Source organism: Salmo trutta, chromosome 5 (genome assembly GCF_901001165.1).
Source record: "Salmo trutta chromosome 5, fSalTru1.1, whole genome shotgun sequence".
Taxonomy (NCBI): Eukaryota; Metazoa; Chordata; class Actinopteri; order Salmoniformes; family Salmonidae; genus Salmo; species Salmo trutta.
In genome coordinates, this window is record NC_042961.1 from 14,139,782 (window position 1) to 14,167,163 (window position 27,382).

General features: G+C 42.9%; 1 protein-coding gene across 3 annotated transcripts; it reads right to left on the bottom strand.

Moving 5' to 3' along the window:
* Window positions 1-2,328: 2,328 nt before the first annotated feature.
* LOC115193699 (wings apart-like protein homolog) lies at window positions 2,329-26,993 on the bottom strand. Of its 3 annotated transcripts, none has more exons than XM_029752624.1 (20): window positions 26,624-26,993; window positions 25,528-25,841; window positions 24,097-24,817; window positions 22,239-22,543; window positions 21,138-21,259; window positions 14,979-15,074; window positions 14,495-14,659; window positions 13,703-13,839; window positions 10,611-10,722; window positions 10,125-10,358; window positions 9,932-10,043; window positions 9,428-9,525; window positions 9,177-9,253; window positions 8,857-9,029; window positions 8,541-8,656; window positions 7,765-8,265; window positions 5,859-6,072; window positions 5,673-5,761; window positions 4,367-4,462; window positions 2,329-4,261 (listed from the first exon to the last, which is right to left on the bottom strand). In XM_029752624.1, the coding sequence occupies exons 2-20, from the start codon at window positions 25,817-25,819 to the stop codon at window positions 4,196-4,198; spliced, it is 3,726 nt and encodes a 1,241-aa protein (XP_029608484.1). In that variant the 5' UTR covers window positions 25,820-25,841; window positions 26,624-26,993; the 3' UTR covers window positions 2,329-4,195. The 3 variants fall into 3 exon arrangements, with proteins under 3 accessions (XP_029608484.1, XP_029608482.1, XP_029608483.1); XM_029752622.1 differs by having other exon boundaries at window positions 25,456-25,841; window positions 26,624-26,990; XM_029752623.1 differs by lacking the exon at window positions 26,624-26,993 and adding an exon at window positions 25,931-26,597 and having other exon boundaries at window positions 25,456-25,841.
* Between the last annotated feature and the right edge of the window lie 389 nt (window positions 26,994-27,382).

A 27,382-nucleotide genomic window follows, 5' to 3' on the forward strand; every position in this document is an offset into this window, starting at 1 on the left:
TACTGGGATTATATCAGAGAGGAATAGGATTTAGGCTGATCCACCGTACTGAATATAAAGTCTGTATGTAGTAGTCTGAATGTACAAGTTTGTGAGCATTCCCTGTTTTACTATGCATTGAAACTGTACGTGTTTTCAATCCCACAGGTAATCTGCTGTGGCTGAACCAAGACACTCCATTGGGATCAGTTAGAGCATGGGTGACAGAGCATGGGTCGTCCATCTTACATCAACACTATCATGCGCGCGTACGCTCGAGCGCACACACACCCTAACATCCCTCTTCTTCTCCACTGAATTAAGACAGACTTACCTCCGAGGTGGGACATAGAAAAATAGAAACAACCCCAGCCTGGCTCAGATAGCTACCTAGCCCTCTATTAGTCATCTGGCTGGTCTGAAGACATGAAACAACCCCAGCGTGGCTCAGATAGCTACCTAGCCCTCTATTAGTCATCTGGCTGGTCTGAAGACATGAAACAACCCCAGCCTGGCTCAGATAGCTACCTAGCCCTCTATTAGTCATCTGGCTGGTCTGAAGACATGAAACAACCCCAGCCTGGCTCAGATAGCTACCTAGCCCTCTATTAGTCATCTGGCTGGTCTGAAGACATGAAACAACCCCAGCGTGGCTCAGATAGCTACCTAGCCCTCTATTAGTCATCTGGCTGGTCTGAAGACATGAAACAACCCCAGCCTGGCTCAGATAGCTACCTAGCCCTCTATTAGTCATCTGGCTGGTCTGAAGACATGAAACAACCCCAGCCTGGCTCAGATAGCTACCTAGCCCTCTAATAGCCATCTGGCTGGTCTGAATACATGAAACAACCCCAGCCTGGCTCAGATAGCTACCTAGCCCTCTAATAGTGATCTAGCTGGTCTGAAGACATGAAAGCCACCCATTACAATGCAGGTCACACACACTTAGGAATACAGATGGGCTAGTGGCTCTTTCTGCTGTGCCAGTCAATGATTTAAGGTGCAAGAGTAAAGAGGAGCCCCAAGTGTGTGTGTGGTGATGGTGGTGATGAAACAGTATATTTTTCACTGGTTCCCAGAGTGTATACTTCTGTGCAGGTGTATATCTTCTTAATTTGGCGTTTCGGGAGTGGGGTGGTTTTAATCACTCCAAAGTTGGCATTTCGGGAGTGGTTTTAATCACTCCAAAGCTAGTATAGCATTATAAGAGCCTGTGGGAGAAATGGCAGGCAGCACCACTGACGAGGAGACTCCTGCATGCATGTGCACAGGCGCGTACGAGAAATACACTGAGCAATTATTCCAGTGTCAACAATGGAGTGTCTCCACCTGTTCACCACTATATTGAGGCACAGATGGTCAGTACTTCAGTGCTCATGCCACCTGGTGGTCATTCTGGCCAAATGAAAACCACAGAGAGAGGTGGCAGAGACATGAACACAGAATGACAGGCAGATTGGGAGACTGATCCATAGTATAGAGAAATTACAGCGAGAATTACATTTAGACCAACCTGAGAGGGAGGATTATATTCCTTTATTCGCTCCATCCTTCTTTCTCCCAGTAGGATCTCCATGTTCATTGGGGGAATTAACAATCCAATTAGCCTCTGGGAAATACACCCCCCCTTTACTCCATATTTATTCACATTTTATACACTTAAAGTAACCAGCAGCCATCGCTTCTGATAGTCACATCAAAATTCAGAGTAGAGCTCACTCTCATGTCTACCTGAAATTCAAACATATTTATAATGAGCTATGAAAATAAATAACACTTGGAACTCTGGACAATCCCTTCCATAGACATACTGTCTATCTTGACATTGCACTGCAACCATACATTTTCACAGCTTATGTTGACATGTCTTGTCAGGTTCAGACATAATCATGTGTACTGTATGTCTCCCATCTATTGACACCACTGTCATAAATGTCAGGTTGCCAGATATTCAAACAATTCTACAAAGTGTTTTGTTGGCTTAAGAGGCTGGGGTATTAACACACATATGTCTGTCAAGCAGGAACAGCTGTCTAAATTGTCAATATGTGGTGCTTTAAGTATAAAATGCTTGTTTCTATTGTGCAACTCACTCAGTCTGAGTCTGTCAGGGTGAATGAACAAAGAAAGGGGGTGGGGGGAGAGAGGGAGAAGCAACACACACTCCCAGAAAGCACTCACGGCCTCATAGGGGATAAACAGAATACAGTCATGCATACAGTCTCTTTACACGAATACCTCAAGTTCAATGTATAAATGTTTGCCTCCTGAGGCTAAGCCAGTCAGTATGTTAAAAGCAGAATGAACACAAGTATTCCTCACACAATACCAGACATGAGAAAGATACAGTGGTGTACCAAAAGTAGCAACTTTTTATTTGAGTTACAATTATTTACATGTAATCAAAGACAACGTCCTCAAAACCGGTACAAACTTTTTTCGTCCTGCAGCTGTCTTTATATTTTTTTGTTTTTACTTCAAAATGACAACTCAGAAATATTGTATAAAATAAAAATATCAGCTTCAGAAAAGTAGTCTAGCATTCTAACATCCACTAACCACTATTTACAGGTGTTTACATTCTGAAATTCTTTTCATTACAGAAACAGTTTAACAACCAAACGGAAGCAAACAGAAAAACGGAACGAACCTATCTGAGTTTGTCCAATAGAAACCCTTGTTTTGTTTGGAAAAACGTTTTGCAACAGACAGAACGTTTTGCAACAGAATCGTCATAATGAATACATCCCAGATTTGCAACTCAACTTGCAGGTAACATGTCTGTTCAATTGCAGCTCTACAAATCAGAGGGAAATGAAATCTGTATGGCAGTCATTAAATCAGTATCTTATTGGAGCACAGGACTAGTTATAGAGTAGCTGAAAGGAGGTTTAGGGGTTCTGGTTCACCGCTCAGAGTAGGAAGGTCATGCCCAACATGACGACTTAAGACACAAGGGGCAGTAAAGAAACATTACAGCCCTGTCCAGAGGCTACCACCACAAGCAGATCAGAAAGGATAGGTATAAGCAGTATGGTAGTTACTTCACTTTTCCCTCCAATAGACTAGGTAGGATTGTCAACATTTTACTATCCGGTGCTCAGACCTGGGGGTGCCTAGGGGGTTGGGGTTAGGACTGGGATCACCAACGCAGGGTACTAGGTGTGCAGGCTTTTGATAATTACTGCAGGGCTGGATGCAACCTGCACCCCCTGCAGCTGTCCAGGACCAGGTGGTGAGCCCTGGACTTGGTTCTGGATCAGCGCTACTTGAAGTGGTAAGATACAATGCCCACCAGAGGAGGCTGGTGAGGGGAGAACGGCTAGTAGTAATGGATGGAGTGAATGGAATGGTCAAACATGTTGCCATTCCAACCATTACTATGAGACCGTCTTCCTCATTTAAAGTGCCACCAGCCACCACTGACGCCCACAGTATGGGCAAACAACAATTATGTTCAATGAGGATTATGCCAGTTGGCCGAGGTTTGGTTATTATTAATGTCAGTCCGGTTTACCAGGGTCTCTGGGAGTGTAATGAAAACCGTACATACAGCAGTTATTATATCCAGCCACTTCAAGTGATGTGTTAGGTGGAACATGTAAAAGGTAAGGAACTGTAGAGACTTGAAACATCTCACACAGCATAAAAAATTATCAATTGCAAATTTAAAACACAAAACTCTGTTTCTTTACTGTAAAGTCAAATTTGGAAGGGCAATGAGTAAAACAATTTTTTTAAAAGCATTCAAGTGCCATTATATAAAAACAAAGATTTAAATAACATCAGTCATCCTGAACTGATAATTTCTTAAATGTAGAATGATGTTACATTACATGACCTTGTGAGAAGAACTTAAACAAGTATGATGCACTGAAGAAAACTCCAGAAGATTTCAACTTGACCGCGAGCTTATGCAAATGGGCAAACTGAAATTTAGAGAGGGGCTTTCTACAGTTACCTTCCCTTTTCTACAACCATCACAGGCCATTGTGTGTGTGGTGTGTGTCTTGTTCTTCAGAATGAGAACGCATGTTGAAGCAATGCTGGGGGACACCGATGATCTCTGGTGGATTCTCTGTACAGCCCGTCCTGCTGGGGATGCCACATCTGACATAACCTTGCTAAGGTTGCCAGATCTGGTGGGACCCTTGTTGGGCTGCCAGATCTGAAAAGATGTGCCCTTATCTGCACTCAGAGTGCAAAGAAGGGTTCACTAACAGTGGTCCAGGTAGTCTATGACACGAGAGATGGACTTATGCCCTGTGGTGCCAAATGCACACTGTTGAAAAAGAGATCGGAGAGAAAGTAAGTTCGCTTGTATTGTGCTCGTATGTAAAAGGAGAAAGAGATGCTAGGTCATTATCAAAAGACGTTGCTTACTTACAGTAAGGTTCATGAAATTTAAGAACTTCTTCAGCATTTCCGTCATGATTGAGAAATCTCCCTTGGGAAGGTTTTCCCGCACAGTAGTCACATTAACCTGAGGAGAGGGAATGAAGCAAACACACATTAAGGGGCACAATTTCCCTCTCGCAAAAATACGCAACCAGCTAAAATAACTAAGCAATGACACGTTATTTTCAGCTCACCTGTCGGTGCATCTGCACAGATCTTGGTCAACTCTGCACCGATGTAGGTTGAGCAGAAAATGACTCATGAGGTGTTTAGGGGAGAAGGCTACTAGCTTTCCATTTATCGATGGGCTACAACGGTACTCATAAGCTTTGAACAAGGCTTTTATGTTACCTATTCTTTATATTTATCCAAAAATAACCTTTGTGCTTTTATGTATTCTGCAATTGTATTGTGTCATGTTAAGTTTAATAGCCTACTTTCTGACAGACTCAAGCTCTCACAAGTGAATTCTGATGCAGCATTATGCAACTGAACTGGAATCAGCGATCAGGTTCTTTTTTCTGCTTCCTCTCATATTGTTATTTGTTTATCAGCTAGAACAGAGGTAAAGGGGAAAGAGAGAGTTGCTGAATAAGTGTTCAGGATTCGATCGCATGCTGTAGTGGTATAGGAGTTCTAGAGGCAGTGGCTTAGACCACCATAGGCCACGATCGGGTTCTTCTATTCACCATGGACAAAGTAGAGCACTGCAGCTGCCTTTATTTTTCACTTACATGTTAATAAGTATACATATATTATTGCCATTGTCTTTGACAAGATTCAACTTCTCTTCCTGATATTTTGTAAGAGGAAAATACTAACACTGCACAGATAACACTATTAGCAAAAGGCTCTAAGGAAAATGGCACTCTAAGAGACCTACCATCAAGACAGAAGAATTGCACTGGTTTGCAGTAGCCTATACAGATGTAGGATCTTAATTTGATCAGCCCGTTGCAGGACAACATTCCTGTAATTTAAAAATTGTAGGCTATTTGAGGTTTAAAAAGGCTTCTGAAGTTTATAATTTCCACTTTGGAATTCAATATATGTTCTGTAATGGAAAATCAAATCAACCACTAATGTCCAAGTATAATCCACATTTCCTGTTGCTGCAGGATTATTTTCCTGCTGTAGCAAACTGGTTCAAATTAAGATCCTACATCTGTACTTCAAACCTGCAAACTTTATTGATTAGTTGAATCAGGTGTGTTAGTGCTGAGATGGAACAAAAGCCTGCACCCCCAGTGCGAAGGTTGAGGAACAGGGTTGTCGCTAGTTTGCTGGAAGCTTACCTGACTGCCCTGACACAGACAACCCAGGAGCAGAGCTGTGTAGGAAGCCACGATGCTATCCTCCATGTGCTTCCCAGCATGCTGCAGAGCTACACCACCACAGAGAGAGAGAGGGAGAACAACACTCAACATGGAGTAGTAAAACTGTTACAAAAATTATTATTTTACACAGACCCACATCTTTACCTTTGTTGAGATCTAGCTCCTCATCTTCCTCGTCTTTCTTTGTGTCCTTCTCCTTGTCATTCTCGCTGTCGTTGGTTTCTGCAGCGACCCACTGGATCTCGCCCGACGTCTCCTGCCACTCCCCGCTCTGGTCCTGGGGCTTGGGCGGTTCGCTGATGAGGTCATCAGTCTGCGCCTCAGCCAATATGGCTGCTCGCTCCCGCTCCAGGAAGAACTGTGAACGGAGGAAAAGACAGTCAAACTCCTGCCAGACAGACATTAGCTCTGGCCGTCGGCTAATCATCCGGTTACAGACTCATTTTCAGCCGACTACCTTTTCCACTTCATATTAACTACGATGAACAATATGAATCTTTATAGCAATCTATTGATAGGATAGGCTCCTGTCAGTCACAAAGCAAGCGATGACAGGGAAACACATTCTGCCTCCCAGTACAATGTGTGTGCTTGGTTGCAGTCAAATGTCTTTACAGAGGAAGAGAACATGATGCTCGTGAATCTGCATGTCAGTGGTAACAATTTGTTGAAATCCACGACAGCCTAATTATTGTTTTCTGGCACATTCATTTATTTCCTTTAGTGTTTCAGTCTATTTACTGTACTTTGACAACTGAACAGCAAGTGTTGACTAGCTAATAAAAAGTTGTCCAACTGACTGAATAAAGTCGATCTCCTATATCCCTTTACCATTGTTAAATCATGCAACGTAGTTATACGTCCACGTTATCGCATTGGGGCAAGTAAACCAAAGGATTTCCTAGGAGGTCGGGTTTTGCCAGACAGTGATGTTAAAAGTGAGTGACCCGTCTAGTCAGGTCAGTCAGTGTGGCCTAACGATCGCGTCGGCGAGAGAGACGTTTATTTGGCTCACTACTTTGCATAGGCTCCTGATGTGCCTAGGCTTTTTGGTGATTATCTGCAGATAAATTATGAAAACATTCAATGAAGATGGTGAATCATCACTGCAGGAACAATAGGTAGAGGAGAGCCTCATTCTGGTCCAAATATGATCATTAGACCCTCATGGAATCCAGGCATTAAGACAGAATTCAACAATATTCAAAAATGTATTGACCTCAGTAGGGAATAAACTAAATGTATTGAAAAGGCATTCTTTTCCCAAGATAATCATAAGACATGAACAGAATGCATCCGTGATTCGCATTTCCTGCAATCTGTGTGTGTGTGTGTTGTGCACGCGTCTACCACTTTGTGTAGCCGTTAGCGATGATTTTGACAGTAAAAAAAAAAATCTACATTTCTCAGATTTTTCCCAGACCTCAAAAGTGCTCTCATGTGGCTTAAGCATTGTTGTGGACTTAGAAAACCAACTAAATTGGATGATCTATAAAAAATAAAAGTGATCTGAGAGCAAAAAGCTGACAAAATCTAGAAAAATGGGAACCTGGAAAAACAAAATTGACAAAAAACTAAACGGGATCAGGCAACAAATAAACGGATTTTATAGGGCCCTACCTAATGATCTTTTGAAATGAATTTAGGCTACGTAAAATCAGAACGATATAACACTTTACTAAATATTCCTGATCATATAGGCCTAGACGATATCCAAAATAACTTACAACACACGGGATTCATACATTTTTCAGTAATTTCAATTGTAAAAAGTAATGTCTTTCGACAATTCACAACACATTCTCCAATCTGGGAGGTAAAGTCAATAATGTCACTGTGTATTTCTGATGGAATCAAGGCATTAGAATGTACCAGAGGACACCAAAATAGAGCTCATTCGGCAAAAAGGAATTCAGCCGGGGGCTACTCTATGTACTTGTTGAAGATGCAGACAAATGCACAAGAGTAACTCAATTACCTGTGTTTTTCTATCTTCTTACTACAAATTCCCTTCAAAATGATTCTGAAGTGGTGATAACAGAACTATTACCTGCACCAGAGCAGCCAGGGCACTTGAAGAGGAGCCCTTGGTCTTCTTCTCAGCCTCACCCTCTGTAAGGGCTGCGGTAGCTGGATCTGTGGAGGCTAGGAATTGTTCAGGGTTCTGAGTCTCTTCTCCCCCTGCCTCTCCCTGCCTCCCTTCAGGGGTCTCTTCTCCCCCTGCCTCTCCCCGCCTCCCTTCAGGGGTCTGGGTTTCTCCTCCCCCTGCCTCTCCCTGGCTGCCTTCAGCGGTCTGGGTCTCTTCTCCCCCTGCCTGCCACCCTTCAGGGGTATGGGTCTCTTCTCCCCCTGCCTCTCCCTGCCTCCCTTCAGGGGTCTGGGTCTCTTCTCCCCCTGCCTCTCCCTGCCTCCCTTCAGGGGTCTGGGTCTCTTCTCCCCCTGCCTCTCCCTGGCTGCCTTCAGGGCTGGTTGAACTGGTGAACTCCATGTCCACCAGACAGTGGCGGTTTCTGGCACTGTACTCCACCAGGTTAATCAGCAGCCCCAAGCCCTGTACCAGCGTGCACACACACACAGAGAGGAGGAGAGGAGCGATGCTGTTAAAAAGGCTCAAGGACATACACTTCATTAGTCCCATAATAAAACATTGAGCACAAACAACCTGCAATTACTACATTGAAGCGTCAGTTTTAATACTACCTTTGCATTCATTAAGTGGCATTTCAATGAGGTGGGTACACAGGACCCACGTTTCAAAGATGGGTACAAGTAACTGGATTTGTGCAATCATTTCCATGCAGGCCTACAACACACAGGGCCTCTCACCAGGACTCTGATGTCAAAGCGTTGTTCCTGAGGTATGTAGCGTGGGACCCGTAGGACACAGTTGAGTGCTGTGATGATGAGCCGGTCCTGCTCTCCAGTCTTAGTGCTTCCCCACTCTAAAAAAACCACAGTACAGTCCAGTTACCACTCTGCCGCCACCCTGCAGCTACCTGTGGTGTGTTATGAGAACTCTAGCACAGCTGGGATGCGATCAAAAGAGACGAGGAGCAGAGAAACAAGGCACTAGGATTGGGAACGCATTGCGCTAGCTACAATGTTGCTCGATATAGAGGTCATGTTGATGCAGTGATATTACCATTGTCGTGGGTGAGATTGAGTAGCACCCCTATGACTGCCCTCATGCAGTCCTCAACGGCCTTGCCCACGTTGCTGAAGCTGCAGTGGGGCAGCACCGTGCCTGACGAACACAGAGAGCTGTTCACCTCCCGGCTGTAGCGCTGAATCATGTCCTCACAGTACCGCAAACCTCTGAGAGAGATGAAGCAAGAGAGAGAAATGAAGCGAGAGAGAGCGAGACGGCACGAGCGATAGACAGAACGCAAGATGGAGCGAGCGAGCGATGGAGCAAGCGAGCGTGGGTGTCAAAAGATTAGCATGCGTTTCAGTCTCTCTCACCTGGCAGAGGACACTATGAGCTGAGAGTCCTTGTAGGCGATCAGGTAGCCCTGGTTCTCTGGGTTCTGGACAGTCACCTGCAACGAAGGACAAAGACACACTAGACTGATATTGAAATGCCTTTTCACTTGTCAAATCAAAGCTGGTCAGATGAGGCGGAGAGTGCAGAGTCAATGTACTTTCCCCTCTTGTATTCAATGAATGGATTTCAAACATCTGAGCCTGCCAACACTCCTCGATGTTGTACTTACGCTGTCCAGTACTCTTAGACACCTCTCTGCCCCCCATAGCGATGACACCAGCTTCTCCTTGTCATCCTCTTGGCTCAGGTTCTGAACACATTCTTTCACTGCAGAAGACAATAATTCACATGTATGCCAATTACTATGTGCTAACAAAGTAAGATGTCCTAGATAGGAAGTCTCAGATAAGTTGCATCTTAATAAGTGAACATATTATTATTATTACTATTATTATTATTATTATTGCGTAGTGACTGCGTAGTATTTGTATGATCATTTGTTGAATAATACAACAAATGCAAAATAATCAAATAGTTGCAGTTATTTCAATGTTTAACAGTTTATGAAAAGCGTATTTCCCAGTACTGACTTTTATATGAGTCCTTTGTATTGCTGTAGACTTGACTGCCAGATGACACCAACTCAAATTAAAAAGGACAAATCCAACATTTCACAACCTACCTGGCACCCCTAACAAAATAATAACCTCAAGTCAAAACTGTTACAACACACCTTTATCTACAATGTGGTCCAGGCCTCCCAGTAAGCGCAGCTCCTCTTTGAACCAGTCCCCGGCCCTCTTCGAGGTCAGAGACAACAGGGTCTCCATGGCCAGGTGACACGACTGCAAAACAAACAAAGTGCTATAGAAATCCAACTCACCATCATCAATATAAAGATCATTATTCTGATTGACCCCGCGTACCGTGATGTTCTCCAGGTCCAGGTGCTTGTTGTGGACCGTTTCACACAGCTTGCGGATCTTCTCCTTGACCTTGGTCATCTCCTTGGCAGTGAGCTGGTCCTGGTGGTGGCCCGAGTGGTCATGCTCCAGCTCCAACAGTCTGATCATCAGCTCCAGACTGGCCCGGTCCAGGTCCATGTTTAACCTGTCTCTGCTTAGGATGTACATCAGAGAGGCAGTACATAGGGCCAGGTTCTGGAGAAGAGTGAAGGGAGAGTGGGGAGGGGCAACAATCAGTTCAAAAGCATTTGGTTGCAGGGGAAGACCTTAAATATTGTCCTTGTTTATTCAAATTCAATAGCAAAATGTGAAGTATCTAGAGGACAAATAGGTCATCGCCACAAATAAGCTGAGGTAGATTTATTGAAACCCACTGGTTTTGTACCATTAGTTTGGGTCAGTTAGTACAGTTTGAGTCAATTGTGGTTGTAGACGTCAGATTCCTACCGGATGCAGCGGGGCATCATTCAACATCTTGAAGACCTGAGCCACCTTCCCTCTGGCCCGTAGGTGCATCCGGAAACTGGGCATTGCACACCTTGCGGCTAAACTGATTATACTAGAGAGAGGCGCAAGACAGGGGGATAGTGTTTGAAAAAGTTCAGAGGAGAAGAGCGCATAAAAGGATTGAGTGGACAAGTAAAAATAATTAAAGATACTTTTAAAAAATAAAATAAAAATCGCTCCATGTTGTCCTCTTGGATTGAGCACACAGTACCTTCGGACAGTATTCAGACCCCTTGACCTTTTCCACATTTTGTTACGTTACAGCCTTATTCTAAAATGTATTAACCCCCCCTTCTCAATCTACACACAATACCCCATAATGACAAAGCAAAAACTGGTTTAAAAATATATAACACATATATACAGTTGAAGTCGGAAGTTTACATACACCTTAGCCAAATACATTTAAACTCAGTTTCTCACAATTCAATCCTAGTAAAAATTCCCTGTCTTAAGTCAGTTAGGATCACCACTTTATTTTAAGAATGTGAAATGGCAGAATAATAGGAGAGAGAATGATTTATTTCAGATATTATTTCTTTCATCACATTCCCAGTGGGTCAGAAGTTTACATACACTCAATTAGTATTTGGTAGCATTGCCTTTAAATTGTTTCACTTGGGTCAAACTTTTTTGGGTAGCCTTCCACAAGCTTCCCACAATAAGTTGGATGAATTTTGGCCCATTCCTCCTGACAGAACTGGTGTTACTGAGTCAGGTTTGTAGGCCCCTTGCTCACACATGCTTTTTCAGTTCTGCCCACAAATTCTCTAAAGGATTAAGGTCAGGACTTTGTGATGGCCATTCCAATACCTTGACTTTGTTGTGGCAAAATGGCTTAAGGACAACTTTGGAAGTATGCTTGGGGTCATTGTCCATTTGGAAGACCCATTTGAGACCAAGCTTTAACTTCCTGACTGATGTCTTGAGATGTTGCTTCAATATATCCACATCATTTTCATTCCTCATGATGTCATCTATTTTGTGAAGTGCACCAGTCCCTCCTGCAGCAAAGCACCCCAACAACATGATGCTGCCACCCCCGTGTTTCACGGTTGCAATGGTGTTCTTTGACTTGCAAGCCTCCCCCTTTTTCCTTCAAACATAACGATGGTCATTATGGCCAAACAATTTTATTTTTGTCTCATCACACATTTCTCCAAAAAGTACGATCTTTGTCCCCATGTGCAGCTGCAAACCGTAGTCTGGCTTTTTTATGGCGGTTTTGGAGCAGTGGCTTCTTCCTTGATGAGGGCCTTTCAGGTTGTGTCGATATAGGACTTCTTTTACTGTGGATATAGATACTTTTGTACCTGTTTTCTCCAGCATCTTTACAAGGTCCTTTGCTGTTGTTCTGGGATTGATTTGCACTTTTCGCACCAAAGTACATTCATCTCTAGGAGACAGAAAGTGTCTCATTCCTAAGCGGTATGACGGCTGCGTGGTCCCATGGTGTTTATACTTGCGTACTATTGTTTGTACAGATGAACGTGGTACCTTCAGGTGTTTGGAAATTGCTCCCAAGGATGAACCAGACTTGGAGGTCTACAATTTGTTTTTCTGAAGTCTTGGCTGATTTCTTTTGATTTTCCCATGACGTCAAGCAAAGAGGCACTGAGTTTGAAGGTAGGCCTTGAAATACAAGTACACCTCCAATTGACTGAAATGATGTCAATTAGCCTATCAGAAGCTTCTAAAGCCATGACATTTTATGGAATTTTCCAAGCTGTTTAAAAAGGCACAGTCAACTTAGTGTACGTAAACTTCTGACCCACTGGAATTGTGATATAGTGAATGATAAGTGAAATAATCTGTCTGTAAACAGTTGTTGGAAAAATTACTTGTGTCATACACAAAGTAGATGTCCTAACCGACTTGCCAAAACTATAGTTTGTTAACAAGAAATTTGTGGAGTGGTTGAAAAACGAGAAAATGACTCCAAACTAAGTGTATGTAAACTTCCGACTTCACATTTACGTAAGTATTCAGACCCTTTAGTCAGGACTTTGTTGAAGCACCTTTGGCAGCGACTACAGCCTCGAGTCTTCTTGGGTATGACGCCACAGGCTTGGCACACCTGTATTTGGAAAATGTCTCCCATTCTGCTCTGCAGATCCTCTCAAGCTCGGTCAGGTTGGATGGGGAGCGTTGCTGCACGGCTATTTTCAGGTAGCTCCAGAGATGTTAGATCGGGTTCAAGTCCGGGCTCTGGCTGGGCCACTGAAGTACATTCTTACACTTGTCCTGAAACCACTCCTGCGTTGTCTTGGCTGTGTGCTTAGGGTTGTTGCCCTGTCGGGTTCGTGGTCACCTCCCTTACCAAGACCCTTCTCCCACGATTGCTCAGTTTGGCTGGGCGGCCAGCTCTAGTTAGAGTCTTGGTGGTTCCAAACTTCTTCCATTTAAGAATGATGGAGGCCACGGTGTTCAGAAATGTTTTGGTAACCTTCCCCAGGTCTGTGCCTCGACAAAATCCTGTCTCGGATCTCTATGGACAATTCCTTCAACCTTATGGCTGGGTTTTTGCTCTGACATGCACTGTCAACTGTGGGACCTTATATTGACAGGCGCCTTTCCAAATCGTGTCCAATCAAATTAATTTACTACAGGTGGATTCCAATAAAAGTTGTAGAAACAGCAAGGATGATCAATGGAAACAGGATGCACCAGAGCTCAATTTCAAGTCTCTTAGCATAGGGTCTGAGTACTTATGTAAATAAGGTCTGTTTTTTATTTTTAATACATTTACAAAAAAATTCTAAAAACCTGTTTTCACTTTGTCATATTGGAGTATTGTGTGCAGACTAAATGAAGAAACTTCCTCATCAATGCGTTTTAAAATAAGGCTGTAACACAATAACATTTGGAAAAAGTCAAGGGGTCAGAATTCTTTCCGAAGGCACTCTGTGTGTGTGTGTGTGTGTGTGTGTGTGTGTGTGTGTGTGTGTGTGTGTGTGTGTGTGTGTATGGAAATGTTAAATAAGAAGAGCTCTTTTTGCCAAGGTGGACAATGTTGAGTGGGTTTCTCTTACCTAAGGCATCGTGTGTTGAGTGGCTGGCTGCTCTTTAGGCCAGTCTCCAGGTACTCAAAGTCATCAGTGAACTCCTGGTTTTCACCAAACTCTACCACATCGTTGAAGTGCTTCACATTATGCACAACCGTGTACAGCTGCAAGGGGGAAGAGATAATGACTGACATTTACACAAGAAAATGGCACTGAATATTGAGCAAAATAAACATAATTTAAAATTGTTAACTAATGCAAGTGTGTGTGCATGCGTGTCTGTCCAAAGACAAAAAAATAGTCCCCCCCCACACACAGCATGCAAAGCAGCTCCACTTGATTAGTTCCATTAGCTGACTGGGATAATACTCCCTTATCAATAACTATGTGTGTGTACGCAGGCCATCAGAGGTTATCTAAGGTGAAGACAATGCCCAACGAGATAGATTCGGTTCAGTCCCTCTTGGTAAGGGGGATGTGCAACCAACTGTCTGGTCAAGAGCATGAAGGCAAATCTGCTAGCTGTGGCTAGGCCTTAATGAAACAGCATGCTCCTCAGGGACCCTGCTGCCCATATTGTGTTTTAAATGAACAAAAACAAGCTTTACACTGCTCTCTAAATGGACATCAACAGTCTAAACTATGTTTGAAATGAATAAAGACAGTGGCCTGCAGGAGGGAAGAAAAAAAAAACATCTATACAAGCACGCAAACGCAAATTGTGAAAATGTCAGATAAGCGTTCGGGTGATGTTAACAGTGCAAAGATCATGCCGACTGTCTTGAGGGAGTGACGCGTCACCCAGCATGCCTGGCTCACCTCCTTGTGTTCCTTCCTGCATTTGAGAGCCGTGACAATGTCCTGGTAAGGCTGAGTGGGGATGGTCACAGACTTGATGACTTTGGGCGGTGGGGGAGGCGCTTTGAACAGACCGTCGTCTTTGTGAGAATTGGTGTCCTTGCTGCTTCCGCTCGATATGCTGGCCTGGAGAGGGGAATAAATCAAAAAGCAAAGTTAGACGAGACAAACAAAATCTAGTTCCAGGTGCCCTTGGACAATCTAAAATGTCTCCTATTGGGACAATTTCAAAAAGTCTTGACTAAGCAGAACACAGCTAATATTTAAATATCCCCCTCTGAAATCTCAAGTAGGTGAGGTTGCTATTTGGTCAATGCATTATTTCTAGGACAACGCATTGTTATCGGCTTACTAGGGATCGCAATTTCAATACACGGTGTGGGTGCGTGCATCTGTGTGACCAGTGTAAGGCAGAGCCCTAGAAGTGTCCTAGAGTAGTTCTCACCGGAGCAGTGTGTGCGCAGGCAAGGGGTGGCAGGGGAATCTCCTCAGGCTCAGGATGGTTCCAGTGGCGAGCATTGTACACAGCTTTAGCAGGGGACTGCAAAACACACAACCACAGGTCCAGGGTAAGTACAGTACCACTGGGAATGATTACTTACAGTACAGCTTTCAGTAGTAGTAGAAAGGATTCATGATGAACTAGCAAAACAAACCTCGACATCCTCAGTTTTGGGAACAGTAGGTACTAGATAAACCTGACTTATTAGCCTCAATCACAATAACATAGGAGCTAATGGTGGAGAATTGTACAATAAACAACTTCATAACGTCTAGACTTATGAAGCTACATGGCTCGTTTCATCAAGTTGCTTTCTGAAGAACAAAAACGGTCACTTCTTTTAACTTTGACCAAAACCGACTTCCGAAATAAATACATTAGTCCCCTAAATCGCACCTTGGGGACATTTAAGTTCATCTTATACTATTATCCTATCATCTCCACGACTCAGGAAGCTCACTTCAATAAAAATTCTACCCATTTGAAAAAAAAGGTCATTATTAAACCATTAGATCTGCTATAAAAGTGGTGAGTTTGTGATGGAAGGAATACAAACATCAGACATGGTTTATGTTTTAATGATACTGAATAGGTCTACCTAGGAAATGGGTATGTTCAGACACTGCATTCTAATGGAAAACTATCCATTTTTGAAGTCGTCTAGTGCAGGGTTTAGCAAACTCGGTCCTGGGGTCCCCCCCTAGGTGCACGTTTTGGGTTTATGCCATAGCACTACACAGCTGATTCAAATAACCAACTCATCATCAAGCTTTGATTCTTTGAATCAGCTGTTGTAGTGCTGGGGCAAATAAAAAAAAACATGGACCCAGGTGGGCCCCAGGGCCAAGTTTGGGAAACCCTGGTCTGGTGCATGTCCTGAATACAACTGGCCTACATTGAGAGGATGTTGTGATTAATACAAACCATGTTTTTTTAGCTATGAAACCAGCAGACTGATTGGTATCAAACATTACTTGCATCATTTCTGATTCCCCCCCGCCCTCACCCCCATGGTTGGAGGACCTGGTGGAAACACACAGTACCTGTCAACACAGTTTGGACACACCTACTCATTCAAGGGTTTCTTTATTTTTACAATTTTCTACATTGTAAAATAATAGTGATCACAACTATGAAATAACACATATGGAATCATGTAGTAACAAATCAAAATATGTTTCATAGTTTATGTATTAACACTATTATTCTAGAAAATAGTCAAAATAAAGAGAAATTCTTGAATGAGTACGCATCCAAACTTTTGACTGGTACTGTGTGTGATATATCACACACACTATAAAATATTAAGAGCCCTCCTAATATTGAGTTGCACCTGGTCAGTATGTCATGGAAAGAGCAGGTGTTCATAATGTTTTGTACACGCAGTGTAAAGTTCTCCTACTTGTACTGGACTCCAAGTGAATCGGCAAATCAACCAATCCCTCATGTCCACAGACATGACATGACACTGATGTCACAAGGGTCTTGAAACACTATTTGTACCATTTCTACAGATATTGCGAATCAAATAAATATTTTACCTAAGAGTATAATCATATTTTCCATGAATAGATTGTGGTTTTTCAGATCTTCTAACAGTACTGTTTGTAGGTCCATCTGAACACAGACATTAACAACCACTGCTAGACCTGACTGCAAATGCGGGCCACCGAAGGACAGTACCAAAAGAGATGATCTATTGATTCTGTTTCTTCATTGCAGTCTTTTCACAGAGCTGACTGTTCAATGCCCCATACATTGCACATTATTTGTGTGTAGCGAGAATTTTAGTTTAAATTGAAAAGAATGGATTGATGCGTCAAATGTTTTGTATGACATCAAATCTGTTCCAACTGTCTTGAATTTTAAGCTGTATGTTGTCAAACCTCTCAACCTGAAGTGAAACTGATATATTTTATGATTCACACTAGTAATTTTAAGCCATGCATGGTTTTTGATTGGCGGCAGACAACCTAATTAATTCCTTTCTCTTTTGAGTAATTGCCTCTTCCATTTTTGTGGCAGAGCTACAATGAGCTGCGTATATTTTTGCATGTTCCATCCAACAAGTATGTGAGTAAAGTATGTCAGACCAAAAAAAAAGAATGACGGAGCTGATGGAAAGAGCAAATCTCTGTAAACCTTTCAAATGTCCACAAAACAAAATACGCTAGATACGGGTGGACAATTTGTCATCTGTGAAATAGATCATGTGACAAATGGCAGCAGAAACAATTTATTACGCAATTGTGGATAGAATAACTAATGTCTAGGTAAATTACTCAGACCCCTTGACTTTAACTTTGTTACGTTATAGCCTTAATAATAATTAATAAAATATATATATTTTAATCCTCAGAAATCTCCAAACAATACCCCATAATGACAAACCTGTGGTAAATGAAATTGATTGGACATGATTTGGAAAGGCAAACACCTGTCAATATACAGTCCCACAGTTGACAGTGCATGTCAGAGCAAAAACCAAGTCATGAGGTCAAAGGAATAGTCCGTAGAGCTCCGAGACAGGATTGTGTCGAGGCAGAGATCTGGGGAAGGGTACCAGAAAATGACAGCAGCATTGAAGGTTCCCAAGAACAGTGACCTCCATCATTCTTAAATGGAAGAAGGTTGGAACCACCAAGACCCTGCTTACAGCTGGCCGCCCGACCAAACTGAGCAATCGGGGGGCCTTGGAGGTGACCTTCAAGGAGGTGACCAAGAACACGATGTCACTCTGACAGAGCTTCAGAGTTCCTCTGTGGAGATGAGAGAACATTCCAGAAGGACAATTTCTGCAGCACTCCACCAATCAGGCCTTTAAGGTAGTGGCCAGACGGAAGCCACTCCTCAGTAAAATGCACATGTCAGCCTGCTTGGAGTTTGCCAAAGGCACCTAAAGACTCTCAGACCATGAGAAACGAGATTCTCTGGTCTGATGAAACCAAGAAGGAACTCTTTGGGGCGAAGGTTCACCTTCCAACAGGACAACGTCTCCAAGCACACAGCCAAGACAACGCAGGAGTGGCTTTGAGGACAAGTCTCTGAATGTCCTTGAGTGGCCCAGTCAGAGCCTGGACTTGAACCCGATCGAACATTTCTGGAGAGAACTGATAGGCCCCAATAAGTACAGACGATGCAATCGCCATCACACTGCTGTCATGATTGGCCTGTGAGGATGAAGTTGCTGTGGATCACAGTTCTACAGAGATCTCTCTCACTCCCGCAGAGGGGGAGAGGTAGAGGGATTGATGTCTGTGTTTTAGAAAGAGTTTAAAGGCCAAAACTACAGAACATCAAATGAATGGCTTGATTAGAGTGTCTAGTTTGAGAAATAGACACCTCATAAGTCCTCAACTGGCAGCTTCATTAAATAGTACTCGCAAAACACCAGTCTCAACAGTGAAGAGGCGACTCCGGGATGCTGGCCTTCTAGGCAGAGTTGCAAAGAAAAAGCCATATCTCAGACTGGCCAATAAAAAGAAAAGATTAAGATGGGCAAAATAACACATACACTGGACAGAGGAACTCTCCCAGAGTCGCCTCTTCACTGTTGACGTTGAGACGGGTGTTTTGAGGGTACTATATAATGAAGCTGCCAGTTGATGACTTGTGAGGTGTATGTTTCTCAAACTAGACACTAATGTACTTGTCCTCTTGCTCAGTTGTGCACCAGGGCCTCCCACTCTTTCTATTCTGGTTAGAGCCAGTTTGCACTGTTTTTGAAGGGAGTAGTACCAGATCTTTAGTTTCTTGGCAATTTCTTGCATGGAATAGCCTTCATTTCTCAGAACATGAATAGACTGACGAGTTTCAGAAGAAAGTTCTTTGTTTCTGGCCATTTAGAGCCTGTAATCGAACCCACAAATGCTGATGCTCCAGATACTCAACTAGTCTAAAGAAGGCCAGTTTAATTGCTTCTTTAAAATCAGCACAACAGTTTTCAGCTGTGCTAACATAATTGCAAAAGGGTTTTCTAATGATCAATTAGCTAATCCAAGTTTATAATTTTAAAAGGCTAACACAACATACCATTGGAACACAGGAGTGATGGTTGCTGATAATGGGCCTCTGGATGCCTATGTAGATATATTTAAAAAATATTCAAAAATAAAAATCAGCCGCATCCAGATAAAAATGTCTCCACTATCTGATCAATTTGATGTTATTTTAAAATGGACCAAAAATAATAAGAAGTGCTTTTCTTTCAAAAACAAGGACATTTAGAAGTGACCCCAGACTTTTGAACGGTAGTGTACATATTACCTCGACTAACCGATGCCCCCGCACATTGACTCTGTACCGGTACCCCTTGTATATAGTCTCGCTATTGTTATTTTACTGTTGCTCTTTAATTCTTTGGAACTGTTTTTCTTCTTTTCTGCATTTTTTCTTAAAACTGCAGTGTTGGTTAACGGCTTGTAAGTAGGCATTTCACTGTAAGGTCTACACCTGTTGTATTCTGCGCATATGACAAATAACATTTGATTTGACATGCACTGGATACAGCAGGTGTAAACGGTACAGTGACATTCTTACAGTGCAGAGTACTGTTGAGGAACTGTTGCTAAATTGACTGTTGTTCAACTGTTGCTGTATGACTCAGCTACTGTGGCTGGTGCAGTTACTACTTATTATTGGAATTAAAACAATCTGTTGGTCCTCTTAACTGGCTTTATCACTAATTTTGATGGTCAATCTAGGCATGTCAATTATGAAAATGGTGCGACTTTCCACTTGATTTGGTAAAATGTTTGAGTGGAGGAGAGAGGTTCTTGTGACGTTTCTGAAGAGTCATGTAATTAGGCCCGTCCCATTCATCTGCCCTGCAAAAAAACGCTTTTATATATCCAGTGAAGCAAAGCAGACGTGATCCTGTCATTGATTCCAGCACAATTATCCCTTCAATAGAGAATGTTCTCTGGCTGCTCACTCACCCATGACTGCTTGAAACATATTGAACATCTACTCCCCTTAGTGACAGCAATTGTAGCTCGTGTCAGTGTTACCTCATGAGCACAGCTACACACACAAACAAAACTCTTTCCATACACACTCTCCATCTCACACACATATACAATCCACACACAGAAACATCAGACTTCGTAACTTCCTCACAGGGATGTTAATGGTTAACCGTTAAAATCGGTTAGCCGCCAAAGATGCATTTGACAGGTTATCGGTGTATAGGTTAATTTGCATAATTAAGTGTATTAAAATCAGTGCGTGTGTATTTTCATTAGTTGCCATGTATCTTAGTTATCACACGCGCACAGCATACAGAGCCGAGTTTGAGGAGAGGAACAGCACAGCACCTGTCAGACAGCGCCAGAGCACCTCCTTAAAAAGCTGCCACTGGAGTAAAGCAAGCTTTTATAAGCACCAGTCATTGCGCAATGTGCCAATACCAACAATTCTAAATGCAAGTGTTTAAAACAGATGGCCACGATTAAAAATAGCTAGCGCACCTCTCATTCAAGTGCATAGGCTATAATCAACGGTAGGCAGACGATCAGCGAGTCACCAACCACTTTGCAGCGTGAGCTTGAGGCAGTATAATTCTTTGAAACCTGCATGGTTTATTTTACTTCAATAATGAGGCATGTCTTTCTTATCTTGCTTCAAAGTAGCCTAGTGAAATCCAACTAGAGGAACGTGGAGGCAATTATTATTATTTTAATAAAGACATAATTTCTTTCATTTCAACTTTCTTTCATTAGTCCAGAAGCACCATCCTAGTCATATTAGCAACCCATCCTAGTGGTTGCTATTAGATTCCCCATCTTTCTACGTTTTTAACGCTCGCATTAGCTGCACTGTTTAGAACTGTGTTATCCAGCTAATTGCATTTTGGCAAATATTTAATGGCGTTTTATTAGCTGTTTCATTACAGGAGTTGCATGTTCAATAATAGGCTATGTCCTTTTGACTAAGACGATAGGATTGCTATTGTCCGTTCCTTGTATGCATGCATAGTAGGCTATTTTCTGTTGGTCACCTAATTTTACTGTTTGGAAAAAATGGAACTGTTTGTTGACCGGTTAATGAGGTTAGGTTAGCTGGCAGCAAAATGGACGGAAATGTGCATCCCTACTCCCTCACCTTTTTGGGTCCACTAAAGATCTTCCTGCCAATTTCCTTGGATGTGTCCCCTTGTTTTCCTGAACGACCCTTCTGCTCTTCAGACCCACCAAGGTTAGAGTCATCAGAAAACTCCAGAATATCTGAGAGTGGGGGAACAGCACAATGATAAGGTTAACAGTGGAATCAACATGATGGAAATACATCTACAATAGAAATCCAGTTACATGGTGAAGGCAAACTGACAGTAAGCAAAGCATGAGCCTAACAAATTATCATTGTTCACACACAACAACACAGTCGTGAAGAGGGCACGATAATGCCTCTTCACCCTCAGGAGGCTGAAAAGATTTGGCATAGGCACTCAGAGGTTCTAAAGCTGCACCATTGAGAGCATCTTGACTTGCTGCGTCACCACTTGGTATGGTAACTGCTTGGCATCCGACAGCAAGGCGCTAAAGAGGGTAGTGTGTACGGCCCAGTACATCAATGGGGCCAAGCTCCCTGCCATCCAGGACCTCTATACCAGGCGGTGTCAGAGGAAGGCCCTAAAAATGGTCAAAGACTCCAGCCACCAAAGTTAAAGACTGCTCTCTCTGCTCCCACACAGCAGGTGGTGCCAATGTAACAAGTCTGGAACCAACAGGACCCTGAACATCTTCTACCCACAAGCCTGCTAAATTATTAGTCCAGGTAGCTATTGGTTAACTATCTGCATTGACCATCTTTGCACAAACTTTTAACTCATCACATACGCTGCAGTTACTATTTATTATCTATCCTGTTGCCTAGTCACTTTATTCCTACTTATATGTACATCTACCTCGTACCCCTGCACATAGACTCTGTACTGGTACCCTGTGTATATAGCCAAGTTATCGTTACTCATTATGCAGCTATTCCTTGTGTTATAGTTTTTTTATTATTTCTCTTTTTTTCTCTTTGCGTTGGGAAGGGCCGTAAGTAAACATTTCACTGTTAGTCTACACCCGTTGTTTATGAAGCATGCAACAAATATTTGAAATTTTGACAGTAAGACATAGCCTCTCTCACCTGTTTTTCATACAGCTAAAGCCTCTTTACTACCTATAGACGAACACAAACATCAACAGTATATATCACCTGTATTGCTGCTGCTCTGGCTGTCCTGAGAGTCGCTGGGCTGAGGGCTATCCACACTAACAGCCATGGCTGCTACCGCCGCTGCTGCAGCCTTCTTGGCCTTCCGCTTCCCTTTGACAAGGGTGCCATCCTCTTCGTCACTGTCGCTCTCGCTGAGGTCGTCAAAGCCAAAGTACTTGATCTTGTAGCTGCTGCCGCCGGCTGTGGGGTCCGCACCATCTTCCCCCTCCTGGTCACCCTTGTCCTCAAAGCCAAAAAACTCCAGCTTGGTCTCCTTCTTGGATTTACTCTGGGTGGTGCGGAACCTGATGTTACAAGAGGGGAATCATTTCATTTCAAATCAGCAGCTGACATGGAACACACGAAAACATAGTCAAATGATTCAAATGTCTTCTAAAAACAAAAGAGGTGCAAAAATCGAGAGAACTGAATCACCTAGGTCTCAGTGTAGTAGAAACATTTAGTAAAGCACATATAGAAAACAATTATAGAGGCAAGCTAAAGTAAGTTGGTATAAGAAGAGACATTACGTGCTCAACGGTAAATGTATACTACCATTCAAAAGTTTGGGGTCACTTAAATGCCCTGGTTCTTTAAAGAAAAGCACATTTTTTGTCCATTAAAATAACATCAAATTGATCAGTAATATAGTTTAGACATTGTTAATGTTGTAAATGACTATTGTAGCTGGAAACGGCAGATTTTTTATGGAATATCTACATAGGCCCATTATCAGCAACCATCACTCCTGTGTTCCAATGGCACGTTGTGTTTGCTAATCCAAGTTTATCTTTTTGAAAGGCCAATTGATCATTAGAAAACCCTTTTGCAATTATTTTAGCACAGCTGAAAGCTGTTGTGCTGATTTAAAGAAGAAGGCGACTCCGAGATGCTGGCCTTCTAGGCAGAGTTGCAAAGAAAAAGCCATATCTCAGACCGGCCAATCAAAGATTAAGATGGGAAAAAGAACAGACACTGAACAGAGGAACCAGCCAGAATCCTGGAGTCGCCTCTTCACTGTTGACGTTGAGACTGGTGTTTTGCGGGCACTATTTAATGAAGCTGCATGTTGATGACTTGCGAGGTGTATGTTTCTCAAACTAGACACTAATGTACTTGTCCTCTTGCTCAGTTGTGCACCGGGGCCTCCCACTCTTTCTATTCTGGTTAGAGCCAGTTTGCGCTGTTCTGTGAAGGGAGCAGTACACAGCGTTGTACGAGATCTTTAGTTTCTTGGCAAATTTCTCACATGGAATAGCCTTAATTTCTCAGAACAATAGACTGACGAGTTTCAGAAGAAAGTTCTTTGTTTCTGGTCATTTTGAGCCTGTAATCGAACCCGCAAATGCTGATGCTCCAGATACTCAACTAGTCTAAAGAAGGCCAGTTTTATTGCTTCTTTTAAAATCAACAACAGTTTTCAGCTGTGCTAACATAATTGCAAAAGGGTTTTCTAATGATCAATTATCCTTTCAAAATGATAAACTTGGATTAGCTGACACAATGTGCCATTGGAACACAGGAGTGATGGTTGCTGATAATAGGCCTCTGTATGCCTATGTAGATATTCCATTTAAAAATAAAAATAAATTAATCTGCCGTTTCCAGTTACAATAGTAATTTACAACATTAACAATGTCTACACTGTATTTCTGATCAATTTGATGTTATTTTAATAGACAAAAAGAAAAGCATTTTATTTTAAAAAATATGGACATTTCTAAGTGACCCTAAACTTTTGAACATTAGTGTACATTTGTACAATATCAAGCAAGTAGTATCAAGCATGTCATGAAGGACCAGTGGGAGAGAGGAGTTAGAGTGTACTCTCTGGGCCACAGCCAGTGGAGTCGTTTACCTGTTGCGTTTGGCTGGAGGTATTTCTGCCTTCTTCCTCAGCCGTCCCACCTCCCCCAGGTCAGTAGGAGATGTGCTGGTGATGAGCTCGTCCATGCTGCGCTCTATGGAGTCCTGGATGGTGACGTTACACACCGACAGGCAGGATGGATGCAGCACCGTATAGTCCCGTACCCGACCCCTGCCAGCAGGTTTGGCCGTCGTCGTGCTAGCATTAGCACCGCCGCTACCGCTGGCAGCGGACACACTGTTGGGCTTCAGTGCAACTGGAACGCTGGCGGCTACAGGCAGTTTGACGTCGCATGCAGCAGAAGCATCTGGAACGTCAGAGGCCTTGTTGGGTTTGGGACGGATGTATTTCCTAGTGTTGGAGGGCCTGAGGAGGAACGGGGAGGGGGGAAGGTTGTCAACAACAGGCTCGGCTGGGGCCTCCTGTTGAGCACTTTTCATCCCACCTGAGAGCCCATCCTGGGAAGAAGAGGACTGGGAGTCTCTGCTAAACCCTGGTGCCTCAGCTGAGTCTTTTTCCTGGAGAGGGTCCATGCTAGTGGAGGAGGTAGAAGACCTCTGGGTCCCTATTAAGCTCCATTCCACATAGGGGTCCTTGGGCACAGTCTTTGTAACAGAGGACTGAGCAATAGGCTTCTGGTTACTGTCCGACTTATTTCTGTACAAGGACTGGCTACCCTTTTCTGCACCCTCATTGGACAATGTTTGCTTGCCTGTGAGCACAAAGCAGATGAAAGAGCAAGTTAACAGAAGGAAGCATTATATTGTAAAATAATACCGTTTCAGATTTTGTTCAAGGCGGTTGTTTGGTTTGTATAATTTCTAAATCAGTTATTCTAAATGAAATGGGTACAGACCTGCTGAGACGATAGTGTTACAGTAAAGCCTGATCTCTCTTTAGAGAACTATCAGGGACAGACAAAGACGAGATAAGCTGACACAGAAGCTGCTAGCAGAGTGTAACAAGCTCACAAGGGAGCCCTTCACTTTATCTGCTCCAGAAATATCCACACACCACCACTCTCATCATAACCATTATCACAAGGATCATGTGAAGCAGTTGTCTTTCCATAATAAAAAATGCAACAAGAAAAAATGCAAGAGACATGCATGGTGTTCTTTAGCTACTGTATACTTGCAATTATTCTACAAGCACCTGTGGAAACATGTTCCCACCAGACACACAGCGCACACATCAGCTCTACTGAAGGTGGTTGGTGCTGCAAAACACTACCACTTTAAGACAGACACAGGCTCATGCTAGACTTTCGAGCGCCTCCTCCCATGAAAACATGTCCAACATGTTTAAAGCCAACACTAAGTCATCAGTTTTCTGGCATCCAGTTCTTACCTGTAGCTGTGCTGTTCCTACTGTTATCCACTGGGACTGTGGTTGTAGCAGGCGGCGTATTACTGGCCTCACCTTCAGCTGGTTCAGACTGGGGCATACTGTGGGAGGTGACAGGATTGGACTCATCGTCGCTGTCAAAACCAAAAGGATCCTCTGAGCTGTCGTCATCTTCAATGCGGGGCCTCTTGAGTAACTCGACTACCTCAGGCTTCTGAAGGGGCCGCTTGGAGCCCAGTTGGGCCTTGTAAGTGGTTTCTCCCCATTTGGTGCTCAGTGTGGCCTTCTTGTTGGAGAAGACCTCGTCAAATTTGGAGTTGGCCTCCCCTCCCTTACGGCTGTAGGTTTTACCAAATCTGGATGTCATGTTGATGTATGTTACATATTCTCTGTGGGTGTAACATGAGAAAACAATAACTTTAGTTAACTAGAACAATATTTATCTCATCCAAAGCTGGTGGATGGTGTGAAGGCCTACCTGCAAAATAGATTGGATGTCGTTTTTCCCTGAATACAGTTTATAATGGAGTAGCTGATTAAATCAAACGACTAGCTATCAGCTTTAGCTCTGCCGCTGAGGTTCGAGATTACGTTGCTAATACATTATGTGTGATGGGGGTCATTGCGATGATGGATTCACTAAAACCACCTTAGCTACCTACAGCATCTAATTAGCCGACTAAGCTCAATCAATTTTAGTTTAGTCGGCTAGTTGGCTAACTAGAGCTGGATAGCTAACGTTTCCCTTTCAACACTGATCTCAATCTATGATGATATTCTCAGCACTAGTAACGTTAACAGCTAGCTAACCAGCTAACTACTTATTCATTGAAATTAAACATAAACGCGACGTTGCGTTGCCAGCTCACTGGCCAACTAGTAACGCTCAACTCATGACACGGCTGACTGGGCCAATGTAAGAAAAAGGCCGGACATCTGCTAAGAACCAGCATTAGCCATTTATAGTAGTTAGCTAACGTTACTGCTAACTGTAGCTAGCTATGTTTACATTTCTAACGCGTTAACGTTTGCTAGCCAGCAAATGCAACGTTAAATATGTTATTTACTGTAACACTAAGGTGTCGAAATGCATCTCTAAAAAATTAGCTAGCTAGTTACATATTAAAACAAGATATGGTCCGAAATGCGCTTTAAAACACCGAAAACACACCTCTCTCAACTCAGTGGGACCGCTTCTTCTGCACCCGGCTGGGCCTAGTCTGACTCCGGCGTACTGTAATCGCACAAAACAAGCCTTAACTTCGTGCAACAACGATAGCTACAGTTTACAAATACGACGCAAATGTACCAGAAAAAAATCACGTTTAAAGAGCTACATTGATAACCGAAATTGTTATGAATTCTTCCCAGATTCCGGACTTAATTTATTTTACAGCGCCAGTGACTGCCATTAAAATTTACCCTCCCTCTGCCTTCGGATGCGGCCAAGAAAATTGCGTCACTTCTCCACTAGATAGCCGTTGACCAATCATCGAATATAATGTTTTGTAGTACCTAAGCGACTTTGACGAGTTGTGTCACTAAACGTGTGTGTGATTGGATAAAAACTTTAAGAAAAGTGCTTTCGATGGAGCGCAAAGAGAGGGTGTGCGAATACATTTCTGCATAGTTCTGCAGAAGTATACTGCCCCCAGTGTGGAATGAGCACATAACTACTGTAACGTCATAAAATCTGATATTTGAGATCAGTGTTTGTAAATCATAACGTCCTTCCTTGACGATAAAATGGAAAATCCAATTTAGCTGGTTGACCAGCTTGTTCAAGCTTGGTGAGCTGGTTGACAAGCAGAAGCGGTGCGTGCCTCCACTATTCCACTATTAGTCTATAACCTACCCAATAGTTGTGCACTAAGTAGAAATTCAAAACAAAGTTGTAGCATATTTAAAAGCATTTTAAAATACAAATAAG

Bases quoted from the DNA above. Each gene is read 5' to 3' on its own strand.
- LOC115193699 (XM_029752622.1), bottom strand. From the start codon at position 25,819: ATGACATCCAGATTTGGTAAAACCTACAGCCGTAAGGGAGGGGAGGCC. The intron at 21,260-22,238 runs GTGATATATACT...CCCCACTCTCAG, and splicing joins CCAGAGCAGCAGCAATACAG to ATATTCTGGAGTTTTCTGAT. The intron at 10,359-10,610 runs GTAGGAATCTGA...ACTCTTCTCCAG, and splicing joins ATGATGCCCCGCTGCATCCG to AACCTGGCCCTATGTACTGC.